General features: G+C 35.8%; 1 protein-coding gene and 1 pseudogene across 2 annotated transcripts; one reads left to right on the forward strand and one right to left on the reverse strand.

The window, feature by feature from the left end:
* Positions 1-239: 239 nt before the first annotated feature.
* Positions 240-19612, forward strand: LOC129903573 (superoxide dismutase [Fe] 3, chloroplastic). 2 transcript variants are annotated; one of them, XM_055979128.1, is made up of 8 exons: positions 240-424; positions 504-578; positions 674-865; positions 17812-17983; positions 18674-18768; positions 18858-18884; positions 19091-19114; positions 19196-19612. In XM_055979128.1, exons 1-8 carry the CDS (start codon positions 326-328, stop codon positions 19319-19321), a joined length of 810 nt encoding a protein of 269 aa, XP_055835103.1. In that variant the 5' UTR covers positions 240-325; the 3' UTR covers positions 19322-19612. The 2 variants fall into 2 exon arrangements, with proteins under 2 accessions (XP_055835103.1, XP_055835110.1); XM_055979135.1 differs by having other exon boundaries at positions 242-424; positions 18674-18747.
* On the reverse strand, positions 8205-8790 carry LOC129903587 (uncharacterized protein At2g34160-like; annotated as a pseudogene).
* Positions 19613-24915: the final 5303 nt, after the last annotated feature.

The following is a 24915-nucleotide window of genomic DNA, read 5'->3' on the forward strand; positions in this document are numbered from 1 at the left end:
CAAGTTATTATATTACTTGGAGACCACGTATATTTGCGTGTGCATTTTGGAGCTACATAACATTTTTTAAATTCTTTTCAAAAAACTATTCTTTTTATAATTTTAATTTTTTTCTTTTAATTTTAATAAAATTAATTTATAATCAAATAAATATTTTAATAAAATAATTTATAAAAATTTTAAAGTTATTAACTTCCAAAACTCAATATAATATGATGAGTAAAGTTGATATTTTGGGCCTTAAATATTGGGGCCTAATCTAAGCCAAGGGGTTGAGCTGCCGTTACCCTAGATTGGGGCTTGGATAAGGGGAAATTGTAAAGAAATGAGTTGGTGTTGTTGTAATCGTCTTTCCACTTCAAGTTCGTTGGTGACTAGTAATTTATGGAGCCAATTGAACATACCCTATCGAGTATCAAATGTTGTAGGTGTTTCGGACTCTACGGCGTGCTCTTTTGTGTGTGTGTATAAGTATTATTAAATGGTTTGTGTTTACATTGCAGGGTTTGAGGCAGAAGAGAAGCCCTCATGGACAAGTTTTTGCTTGTTATGGCCTCAAAACCCCACCTTATAAGCTTGTAAGTTTTTTTCGTTTTGTTTTGTTTTGGGGGCAAAAAAGATATGTATTTGTCAAATTTATTTAACATATAGAATGGTTCATTCACCCATGTAGGATGCACTAGAACCATATATGAGCCAAATGATGGTTGAGATACATTGGGGAGAGCATCATCGTGGTTATGTTGAATCTCTTAACAAACAAGTTGAAAAGAATGACATACTTTATGGATGCACTATGGAGGAACTTATCAAAGTAACATACAACAATGGAAATCCATTACCTGAATTCAGTGATGCTGCCCAGGTAATGCCATCTTCCAGTGGCGGAGCTAGATTTTTTTACATAAGGTGTGCAAAATTTTTAAAAGTAAAGAACAAAATTTTTCAGTGAGCAGAGTTTATATCCATCCTGCTCAACCTAGACTTTACTATCAACACCGTCGATAAAATTAAATAATCTCCAATTTGGTTTGCTTTCAAAAATACATGATAAATTATATCAATTGAAATAATAGTTTTATAATGAATGGGTCGAGATTTTACTGAACACATATCACACAGTCAATTTTTTTTATAATTTTTACTTAAATATAAAGTTATTTTTCAATCTATGGATTTTGCTACTTCTTTATTTTAATGGATGTATATTAAATTTCTTTTGTTTTGATACAAAATGTGTGAGAATTCTAATAAAAAGTTTCAAATCTCCAGATTCACTTATGAAACTATGGAAAAATTAACCCCTTATGAACTATTTTTTTTCCTAAGGTTTCACTTAATTTATTATTTTCCTTGTTTTAATTTATGTAGCACATTTAAAATTTTGAGATTCAAATTTCTAAATTTAGACTCTGAATTCGGAAATAGTAGCTTTTGAAACAAAATCTATATATTTGAAAATTACGTAAAAAAATAATATAAATCACAATAATTAACAATTTAAAATATTTCAAAGACAGAAAATTGGTAAATTTTTTTTTGATTGACTCTCAATATTTCAACAATGCCATATAAATTGAAATGGAGGAAATAATTATTAAATAACTGTTATATAATAACTTAACTTAGTAAATAGCAAAGTAATTAAAAAGAGATATATTGAGAGGAGAAATGAGAAACAGAGGAGAGAAAAGAGTAATTGCAGTATATCTATTATATCTCTCATCTTCTTCTTGTTGATTGTGCACATTATATAGGAAAAAGAAAGTAGGCAATGCGGACTAATTGCCCAACTATCCAAGACAACTTGCCCAACTATCCAAGTGGTGGGTCCCACTTGGATAGTGACATCCAATTTCTAACACTCCTCCTTGGATGTTAAAAAAAAATTCTAGTAAAAAAATAAATAAATATATATAGTTATTCTAAACCTTCATAGATGTTGTGCCTCGTTAAAAACCTTACTAGAAAAAATCCAGTGGGAAAAAGCTTAATAAAGGAAAAAGAGCACACATCTGGTAATACGCCTTGATTGCTGCCTCATTAAAAACCTTACTAGGAAAACCACAAAACCATAGTTAAGGGAAAAAGAGTACAACGCATATTTTACTCTCCTTGATGAAAACTTCATTTGATATTTTGGAGACAGCGCATTCCAATCTTATATCTTAGCTTCTCAAAAGTTGATGTTGGTAATGTCTTTGTGAATAAATCTGCAAGATTATCACTAGAACGAACTTGTTGTACATCAATATCACCATTCTTTTGAAGATCATGTGTGAAAAATAATTTTGGTGAAATATGTTTCGTTCTGTCTTCTTTTATGAAGCCACCTTTCAATTGAGCTATGCATGCGGCATTGTCTTCGAATATAATTGTGGGTACTTCAACATCATTTTCCAGACCGCATCTTTCTTTGATGAACTGTATCATCGATCTCAACCACACACATTCTCTACTTGCTTCATGGATTGCTATTATTTCAGCATGATTTGAAGAAGTAACAATTATAGACTGCTTTGTAGATCGCCATGATATAGCAGTTTCTCCGTGTGTAAACAGATAGCCTGTCTGAGATCGGGCTTTATGTGGGTCCAATAAATAACCTGCATTTGCATAACCAACAAGGTTTGCGCAACCTTTGTTAGTATAAAACAAACCCATATCAATAGTACCCTTCAGGTATCGCAAAATGTGTTTGATACCGTTCCAATGCCTTCGCGTTGGGGATGAACTATACCTTGCCAACAAATTAACAGAAAATGTTATATCAGGTCTAGTTGCGTTAGCAAGATACATAAGTGCATCAATTGCACTAAGATATGGTACTTCAGGACCAAGAAGTTTTTCGTCCTCTTCTGAAGGTCGAAATGGATCTTTTTCCACTTTAAGTGATCGAACAACCATTGGAGTACTTAATGGATGTGCTTTGTCCATGTAAAATCTTTTTAAGATTTTCTCAATGTAGATAGATTGGTGGACAAAAACCCCGTCCTAGACAAAGTTGTCTTTCCAAGGTCTTTCATCTCAAATTCTTTTTTTAGATACTCAATCGCCTTTTGGACCTCTTCAGGGGTTTCAATGAGATTTATATCATCAAAATAAACGACGAGTATAAGAAACTCTGATTCTGTTTTCTTAATAAAAACACATGGACAAATAACATCATTAATATAGCCTTCATTTATTAAGTACTCACTTAGGCGATTATACCACATACGCCCTGATTGTTTCAGACTATATAACGATCTTTGCAGTTTTATTGAGTACATTTCTCGAGACTTTTTACATGCTGCAGGCAATTTTAATCCTTTTGGAATTTTCATGTAAATTTCATTATCAAGTGAATCATAAAGGTAAGCTGTAACTACATTCATTAGATGTATTTCAAGATTTTTATGTACAGCTAAACTGATGAGATATCGAAAAGTTATTCCATCCATAATCGGTGAATATGTTTCTTCATAGTTGACTCCGGGTTTTTGAGAGAATCCTTGTGCAACAAGGCGAGCCTTGTATCTTACAATTTCATTTCTCTCATTTCGTTTTCGTACAAAAACCCATTTATAGCCAACTGGTTTTACACCTTCTGGGGTTTGGACTACAGGTCCAAAAATCTCACGTTTAGCAAGTGAGTCTAATTCTGATTGAATTGCCTTTTTCCATTCTGGCCAATCACATCTACGTCGACATTCTTCGATGGATTTAGGCTCAAGATTTTCACTATTTTGTATGAGGTTAATTGCAACATTATATGCAAAAGCATTATCCACCGTAATTTTCGATTGATCTAGATTTATTTTATCACCGGCAGAACTTATTGAAATTTCTTCATTCACTTGAGTCTCGGGTTCATTGATTTCTTCAGGAATATCATGAGTACTCAAATCTTGACCTTCTTCAGGAGGTTCTTGTGTAGTATCATTTTTATTATTTTTCACGCTTCTCTTTTTAGGATTTTTATCATTTGAACCCAATGGTCTACCACGCTTTAGGTGTGTTTGTGATTCAGAAGCTATGATATTAGCAGATGGTCCATTTGAGACATCAATTCGGATAGGCACATTCACTACAGGGATATGTGACTTAGTTACTCGTGGCAAATCAGTAAATGCATCTAGCATTTGATTTGCTATTTTCTGTAAGTAGATGATCTTCTGGACCTCCTGCTCACATGTGCGGGTACGTGGATCAAAATGTGATAGTGATGAAATTTTTCACGCAATTTCTTTTTCTTTTTCGGGTTCCCTTTTCTCTCCCCCTAATGGCGGAAAAAGTGTTTCATCAAACTGACAATCTGCAAATCGAGCAGTGAATAAATCTCTAGTCAACGGTTCAAGGTATCGAATTATGGAGGGTGAGTCAAACCCAACATATATGCCCAACCTTCGTTGAGGGCCCATTTTTGTACGTTGTGGTAGTGCTATAAGCACGTATACTGCACAACCAAAAAATCTTAAATGGGCTATATTGGATTCATGACCAGATACTAATTGTGCGGAGAGTATTTATTATAATGTGTCGGTCTGAGACGTACAAGTGCTGCCGCATTTAAGATAGCATGACCCCAAACAGTAATTGACAATTTTGTTTTTATTAGTAGAAGTTTTGCTATCAATTGTAGACGCTTTATAAATGACTCTGCAAGGTCATTTTGAGTATGAACATGAGCAACATGATGTTCAATTTTTATCCCAATTGATAAACAATAATCATTAAAAGCTTGAGATGTAAATTCTTCAGCTTTATCAAGGCGAATGACCTTAATTGGATAATCTGGGAATTGCGCCCTTAATCTTATTATTTGTGCCAACAATTTCGCAAATGCTAGGTTGTGGGATGATAAGAGGCACACATGAAACCATCTAGATGATGCATTTATTAGGACCATAAAATATCTAAACAATCCACTAGGTGGATGAATAAGTCCACATATATCTCCATGTATACGCTCTAAAAAGTCAGGAGATTCGATGCCGACCTTCAGGATCGATGGTCTGGCAATTAATTTGCCTTGATAACAAACAACACATGAAAATTCATTATTTGTAAGAATCTTTTGGTTCTTTAACGGATGTCCAGTTGAATTTTCAAGAATTCGTTTCATCATTATTGATCCAGGATGACCTATTCGATAATGCCATAGCACAAATGTATTTCGATCAGTAAACTTCTGGTTTACGATCATATGTGCTTCAATTACACTAATTTTTGCATAATATAGTCCAGAGGACAAAGTTGGTAATTTTTCCAAAATATATTTCTGGCCTGAGACACTCTTGGTTATACCAAAAAATTCAATATTCATTTCATTTAGTGTCTCAAAATGATATCCATTTCTGCGGATATCTTTAAAACTCAACAAGTTTCTTGGGGATTTAGAAGAATATAGTGCATCTTCTATAACAATTTTTGTCTCCTTAAGCAGAATTATAATAGCTCTTCCGGAGCCTTCTATCATTTTTGAATTACCAGAAATTGTCGTAACATTTGCTTTTCTTCTTAGCAAGTTAGAAAAATATTTCTCGTCTTTAAATATAGCATGAGTTGTTCCACTATCAATTACACAAATATCCTCTTGATTTATCATTGATCCAAACAAGATTTGAGGCATTTCCATATTTTCTTCAAAAAAAATAAAATAAGTATTAACACATGGTACATTACACATTTTTTTTATTTACATGGGCTAGGAAAATACAAACATAATATTTAATACAGATAAAATGAAATATATTTACATATTATTAGTCCTATCGATATTCATATTTTCGTTTGGAAAATTAAAGAAGTCAGCTACATCCAAATGCATGGGCTCAATATTATCTTCAGACATAAAATTTATCTCTGGATTATTTTTTGCCCTTTTCAAAGATGTCTGATATAGCTGAATCAAGCGTTTTGATGACCGGCAAGTTCGCGCCCAGTGCCCCACACCTCTACATCTATGACATATGCTTTTTGAATTTTTCTTGGGTAAAACTTCTGGCTTTTTACCCTATTTTTTATATTGCTGATCATTTCTCGATGCCAGCCGACTATCATGATTAAAATTCCTTCTTTGACCACGACCACGACCACGACTGGGGCCATGACCTCTTTCTCGTTGGTTATAATTTGCCTGATTCACTTCAGGGAGTGGCAAAGAACTAACGGGCCGACTATCATAATTTTTCATTAATAATTCATTATGTCTTTCAGCAATAAGAATGTGAGATAATAATTTAGAATATTTTGTAAAATCTTTTTTGCGATATTGGTGCTGCAGGAGCATATTCGCGGGTGAAAATGTGGAGTATGTTTTTTTGAGTTTATCTTGCTTAGTGATTTCGTCTCTGCATAAATTTAACTGAGCTATAATTCTAAAAAAAGAAGAATTATATTCTGTTATATTTTTGAAGTACATTAGTCTCAGATTTAACCAGTCATGACGTGCTTGTGGAAGCATGACCACTTCAGGTGGTCATATCTTTCTTTTAAATTTTTTCACAATATCAGGGGATCCTTTAATGTAAGATATTGTAATTTTAGCCCCTCGTCAAGATGGTGATGGAGAAAAATCATAGCTTTTGCATGGTCTTGACTAGATGCCGTGTTATCATCTTTGATGGTGTCTGTCAGACCCATCGATTCTAGATGAATTTCGGTATCAAGTGCCCATGATAAGTAACCTTTTCCAGATATATTAAGAGCAATAAATTCAAGTTTTGAAATATTTGCCATTTTATGAAAATAAAATTAAATGAAATTCTTACTGCTTTTTAATGAAACTCTTACCGCTTTTTGTTACCTTGAAAAAAAATAGCCGGAGCCTCGTGCTGATAACATGTTATATAATAACTTAACTTAGTAAATAACAAAGTAATTAAAAGGAGATATATTGAGAGGAGAAATGAGAAACAGAGGAGAGAAAAGAGTAATTGCAATATATCTATTATATCTCTCATCTTCTTCTTGTTGATTGTGCACATTATATAGGAAAAAGAAAGTAGGCAATGCGGACAACTTGCCCAACTATCCAAGACAACTTGCCCAACTATCCAAGTGGTGGGTCCCACTTGGATAGTGACATCCAATTTCTAACCATAACTAGTATCTAATGACTCCTGAAAAAGAAAGTAAAATATAACTTTGGTTTGAGAGAGTGACTGTGAAATTAGGTGGACCCACAAAATTTCTTTTGGAAAGGATTGTGTGATATAGCAGTGAGTTTGACAAACAAAAGAAATAATTCATTACAAGAGGATTCAAACTGCTGACCTCATTAACACTTTTGAACACTCTTCCACTGCGCCAAAGGCACTACCAATGTCAAGGATGTGCAAAATGAATTATATATTGGTATTTAATAAATTTTGACTACATAAGTCATAAACAGTGTAATTTTCCGATGAAGGATGTTCGCTTGCACACCCTTACAAGAGGATTCAAACTGCTGACCTCATTAACACTTTTGAACACTCTTCCACTGCGCCAAAGGCACTACCAATGTCAAGGATGTGCAAAATGAATTATATATTGGTATTTAATAAATTTTGACTACATAAGTCATAAACAGTGTAATTTTCCAATGAAGGGTGTTCACTTGCACACCCTTACTAGGCTGTAGTTCCACCCCTGCCATCTGCCACAGGATTCTTCTATTACATTTTATCATAGGGGTATACTGCAAGTTTAAACAAAATGTCAGCGCCTAGCGTAATCTAGTTTACTCAGGTTTTGAATCTCCAAGTTAAGCCTTTTAATTTGTATAAGAAAAAGTTTGAATACCCTCAGTTGGTATTTGATAATCCTGCCATCCTAAAGGAATCTTGTCCCTTCAGTTGGTATGCAAGTCAAGTGCTTCAAATCAGCGGATGTCTTGTCATTCTCTTAGTGTCTGATGACGTAGTTAGCTTTTTGCTAATCATCTATGTGTTGTCAACTTGGAGATATCCCAAGTAGGAGGGGCTAAGCCATATTTCAGGCGTATGAATAATTTTTTGGATTTTGTATTTACATATGTAAACTAGGTAATCTTCCTGCTCTTCGCGCATTAATAATTGACCTCATTGAACATATGAATACTCTTAATTTTTTTTGCACGATACCGATCAGTTAATTAGGTAATGGCAGAATAATCAACCCACATATCCAATTGTTCAAAGATAAACTAGCAGACGTAAACTGAGACCACATCACTTACCGTGAAGATAGCAACAATATGTTTACATCGAACAACACCTTAGATAAGCAAGTAAACAAAAGGCAAACACATCCAACAAATAATGAATTTAATAGTAAACCATGCTTTCTCTTTTTTGGTTTTCCAGCAGGTCTATTCACAGATCATATATAACCCAACAGCTGAATGCAGTATAGCTTGGGATACTTCAATCATCAAGAGAGAGAGCAGATGTGGTAATAATCAGTTTCTGCTCCTCATTGTCCCTATTTTTCTCTGCTTCTGCGGCCATTAACTCATCAAACTTCTCAGTCTTGCCCTGCACTATTTCAATCTTTGCTTTTGTTATTGGTCGGGATCCTGTTTCGTCCCTCGTAGCCACTGTGAGTGTCCTGATCTTCTTCTCAACAACAAATTCATTGTTCTTGAGGATTTCAGCAATAGTAACCGCTGTCGAAATAGTCATCCAAAAGCAGAGAGTTCAACTTCATTGTACTGTTGCATGTACCTCTTGAGAGGTTAACATAAAAGAAGAGTGATTTCTTTGTGTTAGAAATTTCGATTCTGTTTATCTTTTGGGTCTCGAAGACATTCATCTTGTTCACTCCCTCTGTGATTCCTTCCATTGTTTTGCTGCTTTCTTCTTCTTCTTCTTCAATTTTCGTAGCCTCCTTTCCAAATATTAAAAATAATGAAAAGTTAAGTTAGTTGTGAAAATCTTTTAGGTCTTGAATACAATATATTATTTTTTATGTTTTGTTCCATGTTATTATGGATACTTAATAAATGATTTTCTTTCTTACTTCCCTATCCTTTTATTTTCTTAAACGTTGCATCTCTCTTTGTTTCTTCTTCTCTAATTCTAAGTAATGAGGAAAAATAAACTAAAGAGACTCAAAAGCACAATAAAAATAGGTGAGCGAAAAGGTTCAAAGAATTATGGTGCAAATATAATCTGACATTAGGGATGTTGCATTTAACTATTTATTTATGTTTTTAAGGTAACGATGTCAATATCAAGGTCCAAGATGACATGAAATATAGTATAAGGCTTAACCCATCGGTGGCTCCTCAAAGTTGGCACCAACTTTCACTTAGACACCTCAACTAAGCTTTGTTCATTTTAGACACCTCAAGTAAGGTTCTGATGTGTCATTTTGACACTTTTTTTTACAATCACCCAAATATCTAAAGTGTGTGTAATACACTTGACGCTGATGTGTCAAAGTGACCAATTAAATGAAGAAACGTGACAGATATATCAAAAATAATTTTAAAATAATGACTTTTGATTAGAAAAAAGTGGTCATTAACTTCATTTAATTGGTCACTTTGACACATCAGCGGCAAGTGTATTACACACACTTTAGATATTTGGGTGATTATAAAAAAAAAGTGTCAAAATGACACATCGGAACCTTACTTGAGGTGTCTAAAATGAACAAATCTTAGTTGAAGTGTTTAAGTGAAAGTTGGTGCCAACTTTGAGGAGCCACCGATGAGTTCCGCCATAGTATAAAGCAGAAAAATTTACAACCTTTGAGGCTCAAATATTCAAAAATCGTATCAGACTAAAAAATATTATTCCCTTGCCCATAGTGCAATTTTGGCAAGCATATAAACTTACAAAAGAACTATTGTCACGACCCAACCCCGTAGGCCGTGACTGGGGTCCGACCTGGACCTCCGTATACATAACTATCAGATGCAACAACAGATCTAAGTACTATACATAAGAACCCCAGTGGGTGATAATGTCTTCATATACATATTGCCTCTTTCATTTGTTTCCTGAGGAGTTACTACTAATCATATCATGAAAGGGCTAGCAAGCCGACAAGGCTGCCATAGCATATTAACATTTACAATACATCATGTAGACACTGCTGAACAAAACTTACACATACAACCCCCACACACATGTCTACAGACCTCTAAGAGTATCACAATATCATATGGTGAGACAGGGCCCCCGCCGTACTCCTGAATGCACGAACATATGCATTAAAAGAACAATACCAATAGTTTAGACTCCGGTACAATGGAGCACTTCCAAAATCGTTGAGTGGAAATCCTAAGCTGGCGGATCCCTAAATCACGTGTCTGTACCTGCGGGCATGAAACGCAGCCCCCCGAAGAGAGGGGTCAGTACGACATATGTACTGCGTATATAAAGCATAACATATCATAAATGGGATCACATCTGAAATAGAGGTTCATGAGATAAGTATGATTCTCAAGAAATCACTGGACCCATGCTTTATGAAGTAAAATCATGCATGCTCCTATCATATATCATTTTCGGCCCTTTATGGACTCGGTGGTTCATATAGGACCCATCTTGGGGCCCGACGCCCTCATCACATCATCATGTCATCATATCATCATATACATAGATGCCGAGGAACGTACGGCCCGATCCCTATATACATATAATAATGCCGAGGAATGTACGACCCGATCCTTATATAGTAAAATAATATCGAGGAACGTACGGCCCGATCCATATACACATATATCATACCCGCCCCTCTAGCGAGGGACTCGGTGAACAATGCAGGGAAACTGAGCACGATAACATATCCGGCCCAGGACTCGATGAAAGATGTGTTACAGTATACACGAGCAGAGTAGTGAGTAACCATACACAATTTAAATCATCATTTGAGACTCAATGAAGTAATCAAGTGAACCATCACTTGAAGATCAGAGTAGTAATCATCTCAAGTACCCTCTGAATGTCACTAGGGATCATATCAAACGGAGCCTCAGGAATCATAGACATGAAAATGCTAAACAGCTTATGGAATCCAAGGTATTTGTCATCATAGAGTCTTTAGGGATAGGAGCTTATACATCCCATTATTATTCAATATATAGAAGACTCGAGGGTAGTAGCTCAACTACTTTAAGAGTTTTCACATTCAGACGTGAATAAGAGTCATGGATCATGTCCAGAACCTATGAATGGAATTGGCCCCAAATTTCATATCACACAGCACTTATCTCTAAGGCATGCCAAAAGAAAAGAAGGGATAGGCTTTACATACTTACTACTTTCTATCATATAGAAGACTTGAGAGGCAATAACTCAATTATTGTAAGAGTTCTAACATCAAGAAGTGGATAAGAGGCATGAATCATACTCGGAGCTTTATGAATGGAAGTATCCCCACATTTCATATACAAACCACTTATGGCTAAGACATGCCAAGAGAAAAGAGGGATAACTTTACATACCTTGAATGCTTATTCACCGCCTAGCACGTACGCTGCCCAACAACACCTTAACCTATATTAAGGCGTTAAGCACTATAGTTAAGTTACGGAAGGGCATTGAACATACTTCATTGTTAGTAGGTTATTTCTAGAAAATTGGACAGCACCTCCCCTATATTACTCACTTTCCTTACATCCAAATCAGCCACACAACTACCACAACCTCATCCGTTTATATACAAGAAAACCATGTCAATATTACGGTAAGTTCCGCAACAGCCCACAAGGTCAATTTAATTTCAATTTTAACCATTCAATCCCTTTCTTCTCGTTACATAATTCATGCTAATAACAGCCAAATGGTAATGAAAATTGGGTTGCCATGTCCAACTACAACCAGTTCCTACGTGGCTTTCAACAACATTTATCAAAATAGTAATTAAAATGGATTCACCAAACAACACCCAATTCCAACATACATGCTTTTATACTTCCAATCCATGTTTACACATTTGCAATACGTCTAAACCCTTACATAAAACGTGTAAAACGACGATCACATCTTACCTTAACAAGTGGGTCTCTCAAGTTGGCTGAAATGTGTGGTGTGCACGTTAAGCTCCTCTGGTTGCCCCAACGCTTACTCCACGTTATTAACTCCCTTTAATTGATCGAAAAATACCTTAGAAAATTAATTTACGGACCAAGGTTCGAGGGCCTAATTTGGAGCAGCCATGGCCGTTCCTCTCTTGTTCTTGCTTTCTCTCAAATTTTCTCTAAGTTTCTAAGTGTGGAAGAAGACCAAAATGAAATCCTTGGTCATAACCTAGGGTTATATACACTTTCCTTGGGAGTGACACATGTCAGCCCCCAGGGGTGCCACGTGTCCAGCTCCTAGGGAGCCACCTTATTCATGCAGCCACCCCACTGCTGCCACGTGTCCTTGGTGGGGTCCACCTTAGCAGGTGCATCACCTACTCACGCCAAGTAGGTGCTTCACCTACTTGCTTCTTTTCGACGGTTCAGAATCTTGTTTTTGCTCCTTTTCGTAGGTTCGTAATCTCGTCTCACTTTAAGAACTATGTAATCCTGGCTACTTAAGCTCGACATGTACTCAAGTAGCTTAATTAGGTAAGACATTCAAATTGGTAGCTTACGCAAGTAAGTCGAGTTCCACGACTTGTTATTTGGCCTCCAACTCCTTTCAAACCCTTACGCACCTATTTCCGCCCTTCCCTACTCGCAAGGAATTAGTCAATGCCAAAGATGGGGCATCACATCCTCCCTTCCTTAGAGTTGTTTGATAACGTGATAGATAGTATAGATCACATGGCACTTTTAAGAAGCTTAAGAAAACGTTCCAAAGTACACAAGTACGGGGTATGACAACTATGTTCAACTTTCTCTTCAAAATACCTTCTGCTACTTTCAAATCATATTTTCCAAAAGATGCACATTGAGATAGCACCCCTCGTAGCCAGTCATCCGTAATAGCAAATAAATCATGTCTTTGGTAAACCACATCAAATTGCCTCCATTGATCACCATTTGTCAAATCTAGTATAATTAAAAGTTGCTTGATAACTTGTATTAATCAGCTTGCTTGATAACTTGTATTAATCAACTTAATCCAAATAGAGTGTTCGATTTTAGGTGGCTTAAACCATGAGCATAGGCATTAAGAGTGTATCAGAAAAAGAAGCATTGGTGGCTTTTCTATTAATTAACTTATACACAAATGTAAGAACTAATCAACGTATGCATCAAGAGTACGTAAGGAATAGATTTTTCTTTTTTGAAACTGGTAACTTTGTATTCCTCAGCATTAAGGGCTATGTTGGCCACCTCCAAAAGTGTTGCTTACAGAGAAACAAAAAAAAAGAAAGAAAGACAGGAATACTTACAGAGCTCATATGAAATCCACTAGTTGAATTTCTTCTTCTATATTCATTTCTTTACACCAAAAACCTAAAGTGGTAATTACTTTCCACTTAAACTTCTCTATAGTGCATTCTTTCCCTACAATTTTTTTTTTGATTTCTCTCCTTCCATATGATCCACCAGATGCAAGCTGATACTGCTCTCCACCGCCTCTTTTGGCTCTTGCTACCTTCCCTTCTGACCCAACAACTTAGTATGCCCGCTGTATGTTCTGGCATAATCCAATTAAGGCTAGCTAAATTGGTGAATAGAGCTCCTACTTGTGTTGTTACTTTGCAGTGGAGGAACATGTGATTATTAGTTTCTAGAGCCTCTTTGCCAAGATAACATCTTGAGGCAATAATTTTTCCCCTCTTTTGAAGTGCATCATGTGTCAGACAAGCTCTCTTGGCTACCAACAAGTGAAACACTTCACCTTAATAGGGGCTACACTCTTCCAGATAACACTCCATGGCCTTGGTTTTTTCCCTGTAGTTGTCATTAGATCCCTCTTATACATTCCATTCATAGAGAATTGACCATCAGTATGATGCCTCCACAACAATTTATATGTTTCCAGATTTGTGCCAGGAAAGTCTCCAATCAAAGTTAGCATATCTGATACCTACCTTATTTCCAGTCATTAAGAAATCTCCTAAAAATCAAATTCCATCCTTGTGGAGACCAAACCTCTTGTATTTTGCTGTCAGGATTTAGACAAATAGAAAACAACCCAGGAAATAGATTTTTCAAGGACCCTTGACCAGTCCAGTCCTTCCAAAACAAAGCCTTGTTCCCTCTGCCAAACTTTATCCTTACATTGTCTCTTGAAAGCCAACCATAGGTTTCTTATTGTTCTCCATACTCCCACACCATATGTATCTATCACTTCCTCTGAACACCATTGACCTTCCTAACCATACTTGTGTTGAATGTCTTCCTTCCATAGAGCTTGATCTTTCAAGTTGTATCTCCATAACCATTTGGTAAGCAAGCTGTTGTTGTGTAGCTTTAGGTTTCTTACTCCCAAACCCCCATGTCTTTTGCTTTGCTGAACTGCCATCCATTTAACTAAGTCGAAGCTCTTCTCAATCTTGTTACCTTTGTCAAAGGAAATTCCTCCTCAATGAGTCTATTGCTACGACTACCTTACTGGGAATGGGGAAAAGTGACGTAACATAAGTTGGCAAAGAGTCTAGGACTAAATTGATCAAAGTGACTCTTCCTCCCAAGGATAAATATTGGGATTTCCAAAGTGCCAGTCTCTTCTCTCATTTTTCTAGTATACCATCCCAGATGCTAATTGCTTTATGTTTAGCACCTAGTGGCAAACGTAGATAAACTGTAGGCAACCTCTCTATCTTGCACTTCAATATATTAGCCAAAGCTTGAATCTGTTGGACCTCTTTAATAGGAGAAATGTTACTTTTTCTCCAATTCACCTTTAGTCCGGAGCATGCCTAAAACATTACCAGAATAATTCTGATGTGAAAAAGTTGTTCCTGCTCTGCTTCACAAAAAATTATTATGGCATCAGCATACAATAAATGAGTCATATCCATCACCTCATTAGCTCTGTTTTTTATTCTGAAACCCCTAATCCAATTGTTTAGAGAAGCTCTCCTCATCAAACTGTCCCGCCCTTCCATAGCAATGATAAACAAGAAAGGGGACAAAGGGTCCCCTTGTCTTAGAAGTTGGAGCCTTTTGGATTAGCTTATAAGTTGCTGAGAAGCTGTTTTCTGCTTTTTTGAGTGTTTGACTAGCCAACTTAAAGCCATTTTGTCCCTAAAATAAGTCCAAAAAAATAATTGGGTTTGTATTATAACCTGGTGGTTTTAATACAAAACTCAGTTCACTTGAGCCATGTAGGGCCAAACCCCATTTGTCTAAGAGGGTTGATCAGGAAGTCCCAATTAAGATGGTTATAGGCTTTTTCAATATCCAGTTTACACATTACCCTGACACACCTCCTTTAATCCTAGTATCAATACATTCACTAGCAATTAGAGCAACATCTATTATTTCTCCCTTTAATGAAAGCCATTTGATTTTTGTTGACTAGCTTGTCTATCACATTCTTCAGCCTTTCTGCCAACACTTCAGCAATTATTTTATAAACCTCAGTGATGAGACTGATTGGTCTGAAGTCTCGTAGATCGTTTTCCCCCCACTTTCTTTGGAATTAAAGCCACAAAAGTGCCATTGAAACTCTTCTCAAAACTTTGATGGCAGTGAATTTTGGAAGGTTTGCATCAGATCTTCCTTTTTATTTTCCCAGAATGCCCGAAAAAAGGCCATGGTGTACCCATCAGGCCCATGTGCTTTATCACAAGCACACATTCTTATCCCTTCTAGAACCTCATCTTTACTGAGTTCTCTAGATGACCAGCTCTTTTCCTCCACTGTTATTCTATATTAAGAATATTTAGTGAGGGTCTCCAGTTTTCTGCCTCCTTGTACAGATGGTGGTAAAAATCCATAATGGAACTCTTGATTTCCACTGGCTTAGAAGATAACTCTCCATTGATAATTAATGACTCAAAATGTATTGATTCTCTTGTGAGCTGTAGCCATTATGTGGAAGTACTTTTGTATTTTTATCCCCATTCTTGATCCACTGAATTCTGGACCTCTGTCTCCAAAATATTTCTCATCAGTAAGAGGTCTAGCCTCTTGAATAGCTTCCATGTCCCCTATCTGACTCAAAATTTGCTCTTTTCTTGCCTTCCAGTTCCCCCCTATTCTCTCTGCTCCATTCCTTAAGTTTTGTTTTAAGCAGCCTCAACTTAGTAGCTAGATTGTACTTCGAAAGTAGCGTGTTTGTACTTACTATGATTCTCGGAACTCTTCTGTCCATCCAAGCCAAGTATTTCTTAGCTTCCTTTCATTCTCAGTTTTCATCACTACAGGAACCAGGCAATCTACCGCTTTTAAACCTGTTTGCATAGGCTCGTGCACTGCAAATGCAATCCACCATTAAAGTGATTGTAGCACAATTATGACACAAAATACTTCAATGAAGCATCATGAAAGAATACCTTTAGGACTGTCAAAAGATTAATTAATATATAATGAACAAAATATTGTTAAAGCATTATTATATCTAGAAAGCAGATGTATTAAGGAGCTACTGCTGCTTCATAGACTCAAAAAAGTTAGCAAAATATCCTCTCTTGTTTTTTTTTTAAAATCTCAATATTATTATATCAACAATTTTTTAACCAATTTCACTATCACAGAAGCAAGAAAATATAATTTTTTGTATGTTGCTAAAAGGAGAATTCTACTAATAGCAGTATACCAACCATGATATTTAACTGGATGAATGATTTCCAACTGATAAAGTTGAAGGAGAACTAATAACTCTTACTAAATGGATACACCTATTTGACAAATTTTCTTCCTAATCATCCATTAACCACAAAAATTCCCTAGCTCCACCGAACTATAAAGATCTCTAGTAACTTTGACTCTCTTTGAGTTCAAAATCAAGCAAAAAAATCCATCTTTTCTTCTCAAAAATAAAGAAAATCCGTAAAAGTTGCTCCAAGAAATCAAAAGATTTCACCTTTAAACTATTTCTCAAATACACAGAGGAAAATAACAGAACTCCAATTCACAATTCACCACACATGAAAAAAAGAGAGAAAAAACAATAAAATCATAAAAAATTAAAAAATTGATGGGAGGTGAAAAACTGATTTAGAGTTTCTTTCACTGTATCAAATTAAATATTCAGTTCAATACAGAGATGTATGAAAACAAGCACTAACTAAGCACAAAGCTGTTCACCTGTGGGTTTCAAACAGAATGCAAATTTCCTTGCTCTATTGGTTGATGGGGAAGGAAATTTTTCTGGTTTATCTGATGCGAAGACAACTAAATTTATCTGATTTTGGCCTGTGATTTGGTTGAAGAATGGGAAAACAACATTGATGGGGAAGGAAAAGTGAAAGAAAAGGGTTTGGTTTGAACATTGAAACGACACAATACTTATTGGTGCGAGAAATTGGAAAAAGTAAAACGTCGTTGATAGTTCCGAATGGCTGCTTCTCCTAAGATGGAGGTTTACTTTCCTAAAGCAAAACATTTAATATTAGAGAAAAAAATATCAAAAATAGTTAAATATAATTCTGGGCTTGTGGTGGCGCCACGTCACTGGGCCTAAGATTCTCTTTTATATATATAAGATAAGATTTGACTGAGGAAGAGCATTATGTGTCTATCAATAAGAAGAGAGAAATCCTTTTCGTGATTATAAGCGTATGAAAAAGAGTCTACAAGTACAAATATTGTAGAATGTAGGAAGCTGGATTTTGATAAAGAACCATTCAATTTTTATCAAATTCATATCTATGTGGATTTCCCAAAAACTGATGTTATTCAGTTTCTGTCTTTTAGCTTTTTGAATTTTTCCAATCAAGAAGAAATTGAGTTTCTCATTCGTCTATATTCTGTGAACCTAATTCTAACAAGGACAATACTTATGGATCTTCTTATTCCAGGTATGGAATCATGATTTCTTCTGGGAATCCATGCAACCGGGAGGTGGTGAAATGCCTAAATTGGGTCTCCTTCAGCAGATTGAGAAGGATTTTGGTTCATTTACCAACTTTAAGGAGAAGTTTATTGAAGCAGCTCTCACATTATTTGGCTCTGGATGGATTTGGCTCGTCTGTAAGTTGCTAAATATAGCCAATGTTCTATATCTGTTTTAGCTTGTTTACTTTCTTCTTCGGCTGCTCATTCATTGTAATGAGAAAGCTGTAGTATTTTGGGAACTAGAATTGTTGTACTTCTGTACTCTTTGTTTCACTTTCTCCTTGTATATGTTTTTCTCCAAACCAAATCAATAAGCAACTTCATTGAGGGACAGATTGTGGTCAGTTGTATAACTAAACCATTTCTTAAGGATAACTTGTGCTTTTTTTTCCCCTCAAACTTGTACATTAAATTTCATGTTCCCGTCATTAATTTTAATTTAGTATATTTGTCAGTTAAAAAATGAGAAAGATCAAGCTTAGATTTTGCCCTCAGTCTCCGCTACAGGGTGTGTACCGACCAAGTTCAGAGTGAAGTTCCGGACTTCATCTTGTGTGTCGACTCAATTCTCGTATAATCATATGACAATTTGGTAGATGAAAGGTTTAGCAAAATTGTAATTTCTAGTCATCAACCGTCATCTATACATGGTCATTTTTTGCAACCTTCAAATATTCAATATTCCTCTAGATCTCTAAAGTTTTCATCGCATGAACCTCCTGATTCATCTATTGGAAATTTTTATAGCTATTGTCAACCATATTTGAACAGTTCATGTATCTCCTTCAAGGTTCTTTGGTAACACCTTCAATTTGATTATTTCAGTGAGCAGAGAGGAGAAGCGTCTTGCAATTATCAAAACATCAAATGCTGTCAACCCTCTTGTGTGGAATGATATCGTGAGGATCCTTTTCGCTAATGTTCAGTACCTCATATCACTTTCTTAGAAATTACATTTTCTTGGTTACCAGTACTTGCATTTTCATTTGGTATCTCTTTGATTCCGCAGCCCCTGATCGGTTTGGACTTGTGGGAGGTGAGTTCATAGGCAGTATTTTACCCTAATTTCCCCACGTACCCTTCACTCAGTCTCTGAAAGAAATCACAAACCTTTTAGCATTTGCATTCCCATGCTAATACAATTATATTGAGAATTTCTTATTTGCTTAAAAAGGGAAATTCACAAAAAATACAACTATATTGAGAAAAGATATTTCATTATTTGCTCTTCCTATTTTGCAGCATGCTTATTATCTGGATTACAAGGTAACCCACAGTTCTTCCCTTGTGCTTTCTGCAAAGAGATTCTTTCTAATGTGTCTGTCTTTGTTTCCTCTCTTTTCACAGAATGATAAAGCAAACTATGTTAATGTGTTTATGAATCATCTTGTCTCTTGGGATGCTGCATTGGGACGCATGGCTCGAGCACAGGCCTTTGTAAATTTAGGGGAACCCAAAATTCCTGTTGCATGACATGTTCCTTTAATCATCAGTTGTTTCTGCAAATTCCTGTGCAAGAAAAGCAGCTAGTTTAGTAAAAAAAGCTTGTGAACATTTGCTTAGTTCCACAGCAGAATCCCTGTTGTGTCATGGTCCTTTGTTAATTCGCATATCCGTGGTCAAGAATAGGTATGCATGTTAATACTAAAACCTTGTGCATTTGCTGCTTCATTCATCGTTTTGGAACAAGCCGCGCTGAGCTAATTTATATGCACATGTACTTACCGGCATAGTAATATTGAACGGAAACACATGTTAGATTTCTTTTCTTTCTTTTGTGGATCAACCACAAACAGATTACTGCACACTTAAATTTCATTGTTTGTTTTGGGCAAGTGCTAGCTTCTAGTTTGAAATAGAGGTGTAGGCGACTGATTAGCAAGCAATCTGTTTATGTATATAAATATATACCCAGGGATGTGACGGTCCCTATGATCAGGAAAGTCATTTATCTATTTTCTCATTTAAAATGGAAGACATGTAACACAAGGGTTGATGAAAGGACGCGCTTTTATTTCCAAAACACTCGGCTGTTCATGTTTCACTTTTATTTTACAAACTCTATATTGGCTTTGAATTTCTCCAACTGCTGCATCTTCAATATTACATTTTCAGATCAACAATGACGCCTCTACCAACACCATACTCAGGTCTCAAAAGAAGGCTGAAGTTGAGGCACATCATTGAAAGGAAGAGAGTATACGATGGGTTTATATATATCACTTCTCGCAATGATCTTTAGATCACCATATACACCTGGCATGTAGTTGTTCTTTATTAGACAAAAACCATGAGGCAACAAATGGTAATATATCATCGAACATGAAGAGATGTTGATTTGCTGTCAAAACAAATTGTTGTCCTTTCCCTGATACTTCTTGTGGTAAAATGTCGTGTCCTCCTAACAGCCAACTTGAACATGCAGTTTTAATAGTGAAGTGCGATTGCTTTGTTTGCCTCCTCAAGCATATGAACCAACTCTTTATTGTAAGGATATTTTAACATTTATGATTTCAATTAAACTTTTTCCTTTCCTTGCTAGTCCAGAGAAAAAAAAGTTCGGTTGCAGATTGATAGTCGGAGAGGGAGACCCCGGCCTGAAAATTTGCACAGAAGAAGAAGACCAAGGGTGAAAGTTTGGCGCAAATAGTGTGTGTATATTTTAGAAGTCTGAATTGTGTTGAGGCTTTGTTAAAGACTCCATTCATTCAAACATATTCTGATTCATTAATTAGGAGTTTCTAAAAGAAAATAAAATACTTATTGGCCAAATACGAATGATTAAGATTCAGGCCTAAAAGATAAACATATTGAATAATCGACATATGAATGATCTAGAATCAAACTCTATTAACAATAAACAAATGAGTTGGGGTGCAGTGATGGATTGCTTCACCTTTACCCAGAGGTCTCGGGTTCAAGCCTTGGGTATGGAGAAAATCCTATTAGGAGCTCCACTCCCAAATGGGCCCTACAGTGCTTAATTCGAATTTAGTCGGAGCTTTAATGCAGGGTTCTGGACACCTGATGGGAAACCAAATAAAGAAAAACCTCAAACAAATGAGGGATACTATGGTATAGGTGGTGTTTTTTGGGACACCATAAGGAATTGACAAATTGATTTTCCAAGGCAAGTTAAAGCTAATGGTGTATTGGAAGTTGAGGCATTGACACTGCTTCGAGGCCTTCAAATGGCTCAAGCTTACCATATTCAAGCACTGCATATTGGCGTGGATGCACAAGAATTAAGTTTCCAACTTACCACTTCAATTCTAACTTCTAATTCAATCTTTTTCTGATTGCAGGTACCTCCCGAACTTAGTGCATACACCAATAGTAGAACATGTGTATAGGGAGTAAAATGCGGTAGCAGATCAGCTTGCAAGTTTTGATAACTATGGACAACAATGGGATACAAATCTTCCAACAATCACCCTTTTTGTGATGGAAACATGGCACACAGATCAAGGGGGAGGGCCAACTAATAGAACCATGGACAAGGTTGTTTTAGATAACAAGCTGCTTTCATCAAGTTTTTATAATCAACATTTTTGTAATCCTCTACCCTACAACTCTAACACACTAGATTATTTTTGTAATCATCACTTTTGTAATCCTTGTAGTACGAGACATGATCCATATAGCTCAAATTCTAGAATATACCAAATGGTGGATAACATGCTGTATCCCTATAACTTCACCAACAACTCCTTTGTACTATCTTAATATTTTAATATAAGTTTGATCTTTTGAATAAAAAAAAATGGCAAACAATTGAGGCCTAAGAAAATTAATGTGAATGAAAGAAATATATATAAAAAATGAACATTAAATGAAAAGAGTAATGACTAAAGAAAAACAAATGGAAAGAGAAAAGACACAAACAAGAAAAAAGACAAAGAGAAGTTGACCATCACTTGGATTCCATCAAAGAGGACATCCATTTTCTTTATATATACTAGACTTCTCTTTTATTGTCACGACCCAATTTTTCAGATCATGATGACATTTGCTATATCTCATTAGTAGTTAAGCCTAATCTATAGCCACGAGCCATAAGCAATGGGCTATCACGCAAAAGAAAATATTTGTACAAAAAGAATGTAATAATAATCAAAGTAAGGGAAAGAGATAACCAAATGAATACACAAATAACCCCCAAGACCTGGTATCAATCAATAGTCGAGCTTCTAGTCAAAACAAGAGTACAAGATTTTACCAAAACAAGATATAAGTATAGGCTGTCTCCAAAAAAAATAAAGACTAGTCCTATCTAATATAGAGGGAGATAGGCAACTCCGAAAGCCAGGAGCTGTCACGACCTAAACTAGAGCCAAGCCGCGATACAGAGATTGGGATGCGAGGGACCCCAATTAAGCCATCTTAGCATACATCGCATACATAAGGTAAAGAAGCATGATAAGGATAAGCGGAAGTTAAATCTCAAGGGAATAGGTCTAAGGGAATCTCAATAGATGTCCAATCGGACTACATCGAATCGAGTCTAAACATGCCTCTAGTTTAGTCTTTGATGGGGGCTTAGGACAAGCTCCTAGCTCACCTGAAATAAGTAAAGAAAAGTCGGGTAAACAATCAGAATAAAAGTCATGTCCTTAGTAGAATAAGGACTCACCAACTCCTTGAAATCTAAAGCAAACTCTAGCCACGAAGAGGATGGTCGTGATTGTCGTCCGCCCCTACATTATGAGACAATGTAAGAAAAATATGTGTTAGTACATAGAAGGTACTAAGTGTTGCCACCAAAGCACACACAAATGTACGTGGTCTTACAAGTAATAAAGTGGCTCCTTTCAGAACCGGATTGTCGAACCCAAAGGACTTTAATTAGGCGTGAGTAATATTTCCAATTGACTAAATTGTTCACGTGTGTTGCAAAAAGTTGATTTTAATTATCTTGTCTACTAAGTTATTAAAACTACTATTAAGAATCAATTCAGAAATTTAGCGAGTTGTGATCAAATGAATAAGTAATTCCAGGGTTGTAGCACTGCAGATTTCAGGTCTAACATACTCTTACTCTGGCATTCAATGAGTATTTCAATTACTAATATACAGGTTTGACTTTACAATCATAGTCTCTCGACCTCTAATTGCCTACCTATGTTGACAGCCTAACTATATTGTTGAGCGGAAATAGACATGAACCAACACGATGCTTTTAATCCTATCATCCTGTTTATTAACCAAGTATGGTGTATAGGTATGTGTCACAGGCATCCTATACACCAATCATCCTAGGCAATTCTAGAACAAACACACTCCTTATATTCTAGTGTTCTATCTTCTTTTCGTCTCTCGAGTTCCGGATAGACAACTAATGTATTTTAATGGTGATCAAGCATTAAAATAGTATAAATGAGAATATAATAGCAATTATATGAAAGACACCATTTTCAACCAAAGCAAACTATATTAAAACCTTCATCTTGTGGCTACAACCCTAGAACAAGGGATTTTAGCCACTCATAATGTTTAAAAGAATCCAAAACATAATTAATAGCATAAAGAACCAACTTACAAATGAAAGAGAAGAAGAAATAAAACCCTAGGAGAGTTCTCCTTTCGTCTTCCTTCGTCAAAACGTCAATTAAAAACTAAATGTTTTAAAATATAATGCAAGTGGACTATTTATAGCCTCGAAAAATATGAAGTTGCAATCCCTATAGCAAAGTCCACGACGCAAACACGTTTCTGCATAGTGTAATTTTGCATTTTTCTTCTTCGACAGATTCTCTTCTATCTAGAACAAGGTCTGCGACGCGGACGTGGCGCGTACTACACTGTTACATCCAATAAATTTCAAGTGTTGGAATTAAATTGCTAAAGCTTAGTGAACGACGTGGACACACTCTAGTATAGTGCATTTCCTTCACATTTATTCCTAACTTCTCGTTTAAGCTCCACTTTCAATCCAATTATCTTCTGAATTTCCATTCTTCCACATTTAGCCTTGAAAATGTCTAATCAAGTTGGTTAGCTATATTCATACACAAGTATTCTAAAAATGAATTAAACTATAAGAATTTACTCTCAAACTCTACTATGAACATGAATTATTTTGGTATTGGATGCATAAATGCACCCAAGATCACCACCCCATATTTATAGTTTTGTTCGTCCTCAAACATACTCTCAATACTAGATGCATAAAAACATACATCATGCATGTAAATCTGTCCTACCAAACCACAGTGATTTTACAAATAGTTTACTTTCATAGCACGTCAACTTCATTCAAACAACTGACTGATCCAAAACAACCTAACCTCCAGAGTTGACTCTGACATGCAGCAAACTCACATAAATTTCTTAATCAAAACTCATTCAAGATGATCATTCTTCTTCTAAACAAGTGCCCTCACAGAGAAAGAATTACCCATATACTCTCGCAGTTACATCTAATGCGAATAACAATGGGTATTAAGCAAAATTAGCTCACTCTCTCAAATAAAGTCACAAGTTACTCGAGATAAATCATAGACTTGTCCTTAATGTACTTTGCACCTCAATTAAGGTAGCTATGACTTAAGAATCACTTAGAACTTTTTGGGTTGTAATGTAGGATAGGGGACGGGTAGGTATTGATTTGAACATGTATAGTGACTAGGTTCCCAAGTGCTTTTAATACACTACATCTATTCATTCCATTCAAGTTCTTCATAGCCTCATTCTCATCACTTTAGTCTCTCTCTAGCTTGCCCTTTCTCTTTTCAACTCACTTATGTGTGCAGGGAATGTCTTCTTATTCTTACTCTCATTTTTTTTCTTTTTTTTTCTTCACAACCATAATGTAGTTGACTGGCTTTATTTTAACTTTCAAAATGCTTTTCTTCCCTAAAACAAGATTTCATTTCAATTTTTTTTGCACAAATGGCTTTGCTCTTAGTAACACAAGGTTGTAATCCCCCATTTCTTTTCTTATTCTTTCCTAAAGCGTTTGGGCTTTTTGGGTCAAAATTATGGTCTAAGAAAAATATGGAAATAGGCTTCAAATGAGGCTTGCCAAAAAATCAAGTCAAAGGCTCAAAAGGGCTACTTATGGAATT

The sequence above is a fragment of the Solanum dulcamara genome, chromosome 1, assembly GCF_947179165.1.
Source record: "Solanum dulcamara chromosome 1, daSolDulc1.2, whole genome shotgun sequence".
NCBI classification, from domain to species: domain Eukaryota; kingdom Viridiplantae; phylum Streptophyta; class Magnoliopsida; order Solanales; family Solanaceae; genus Solanum; species Solanum dulcamara.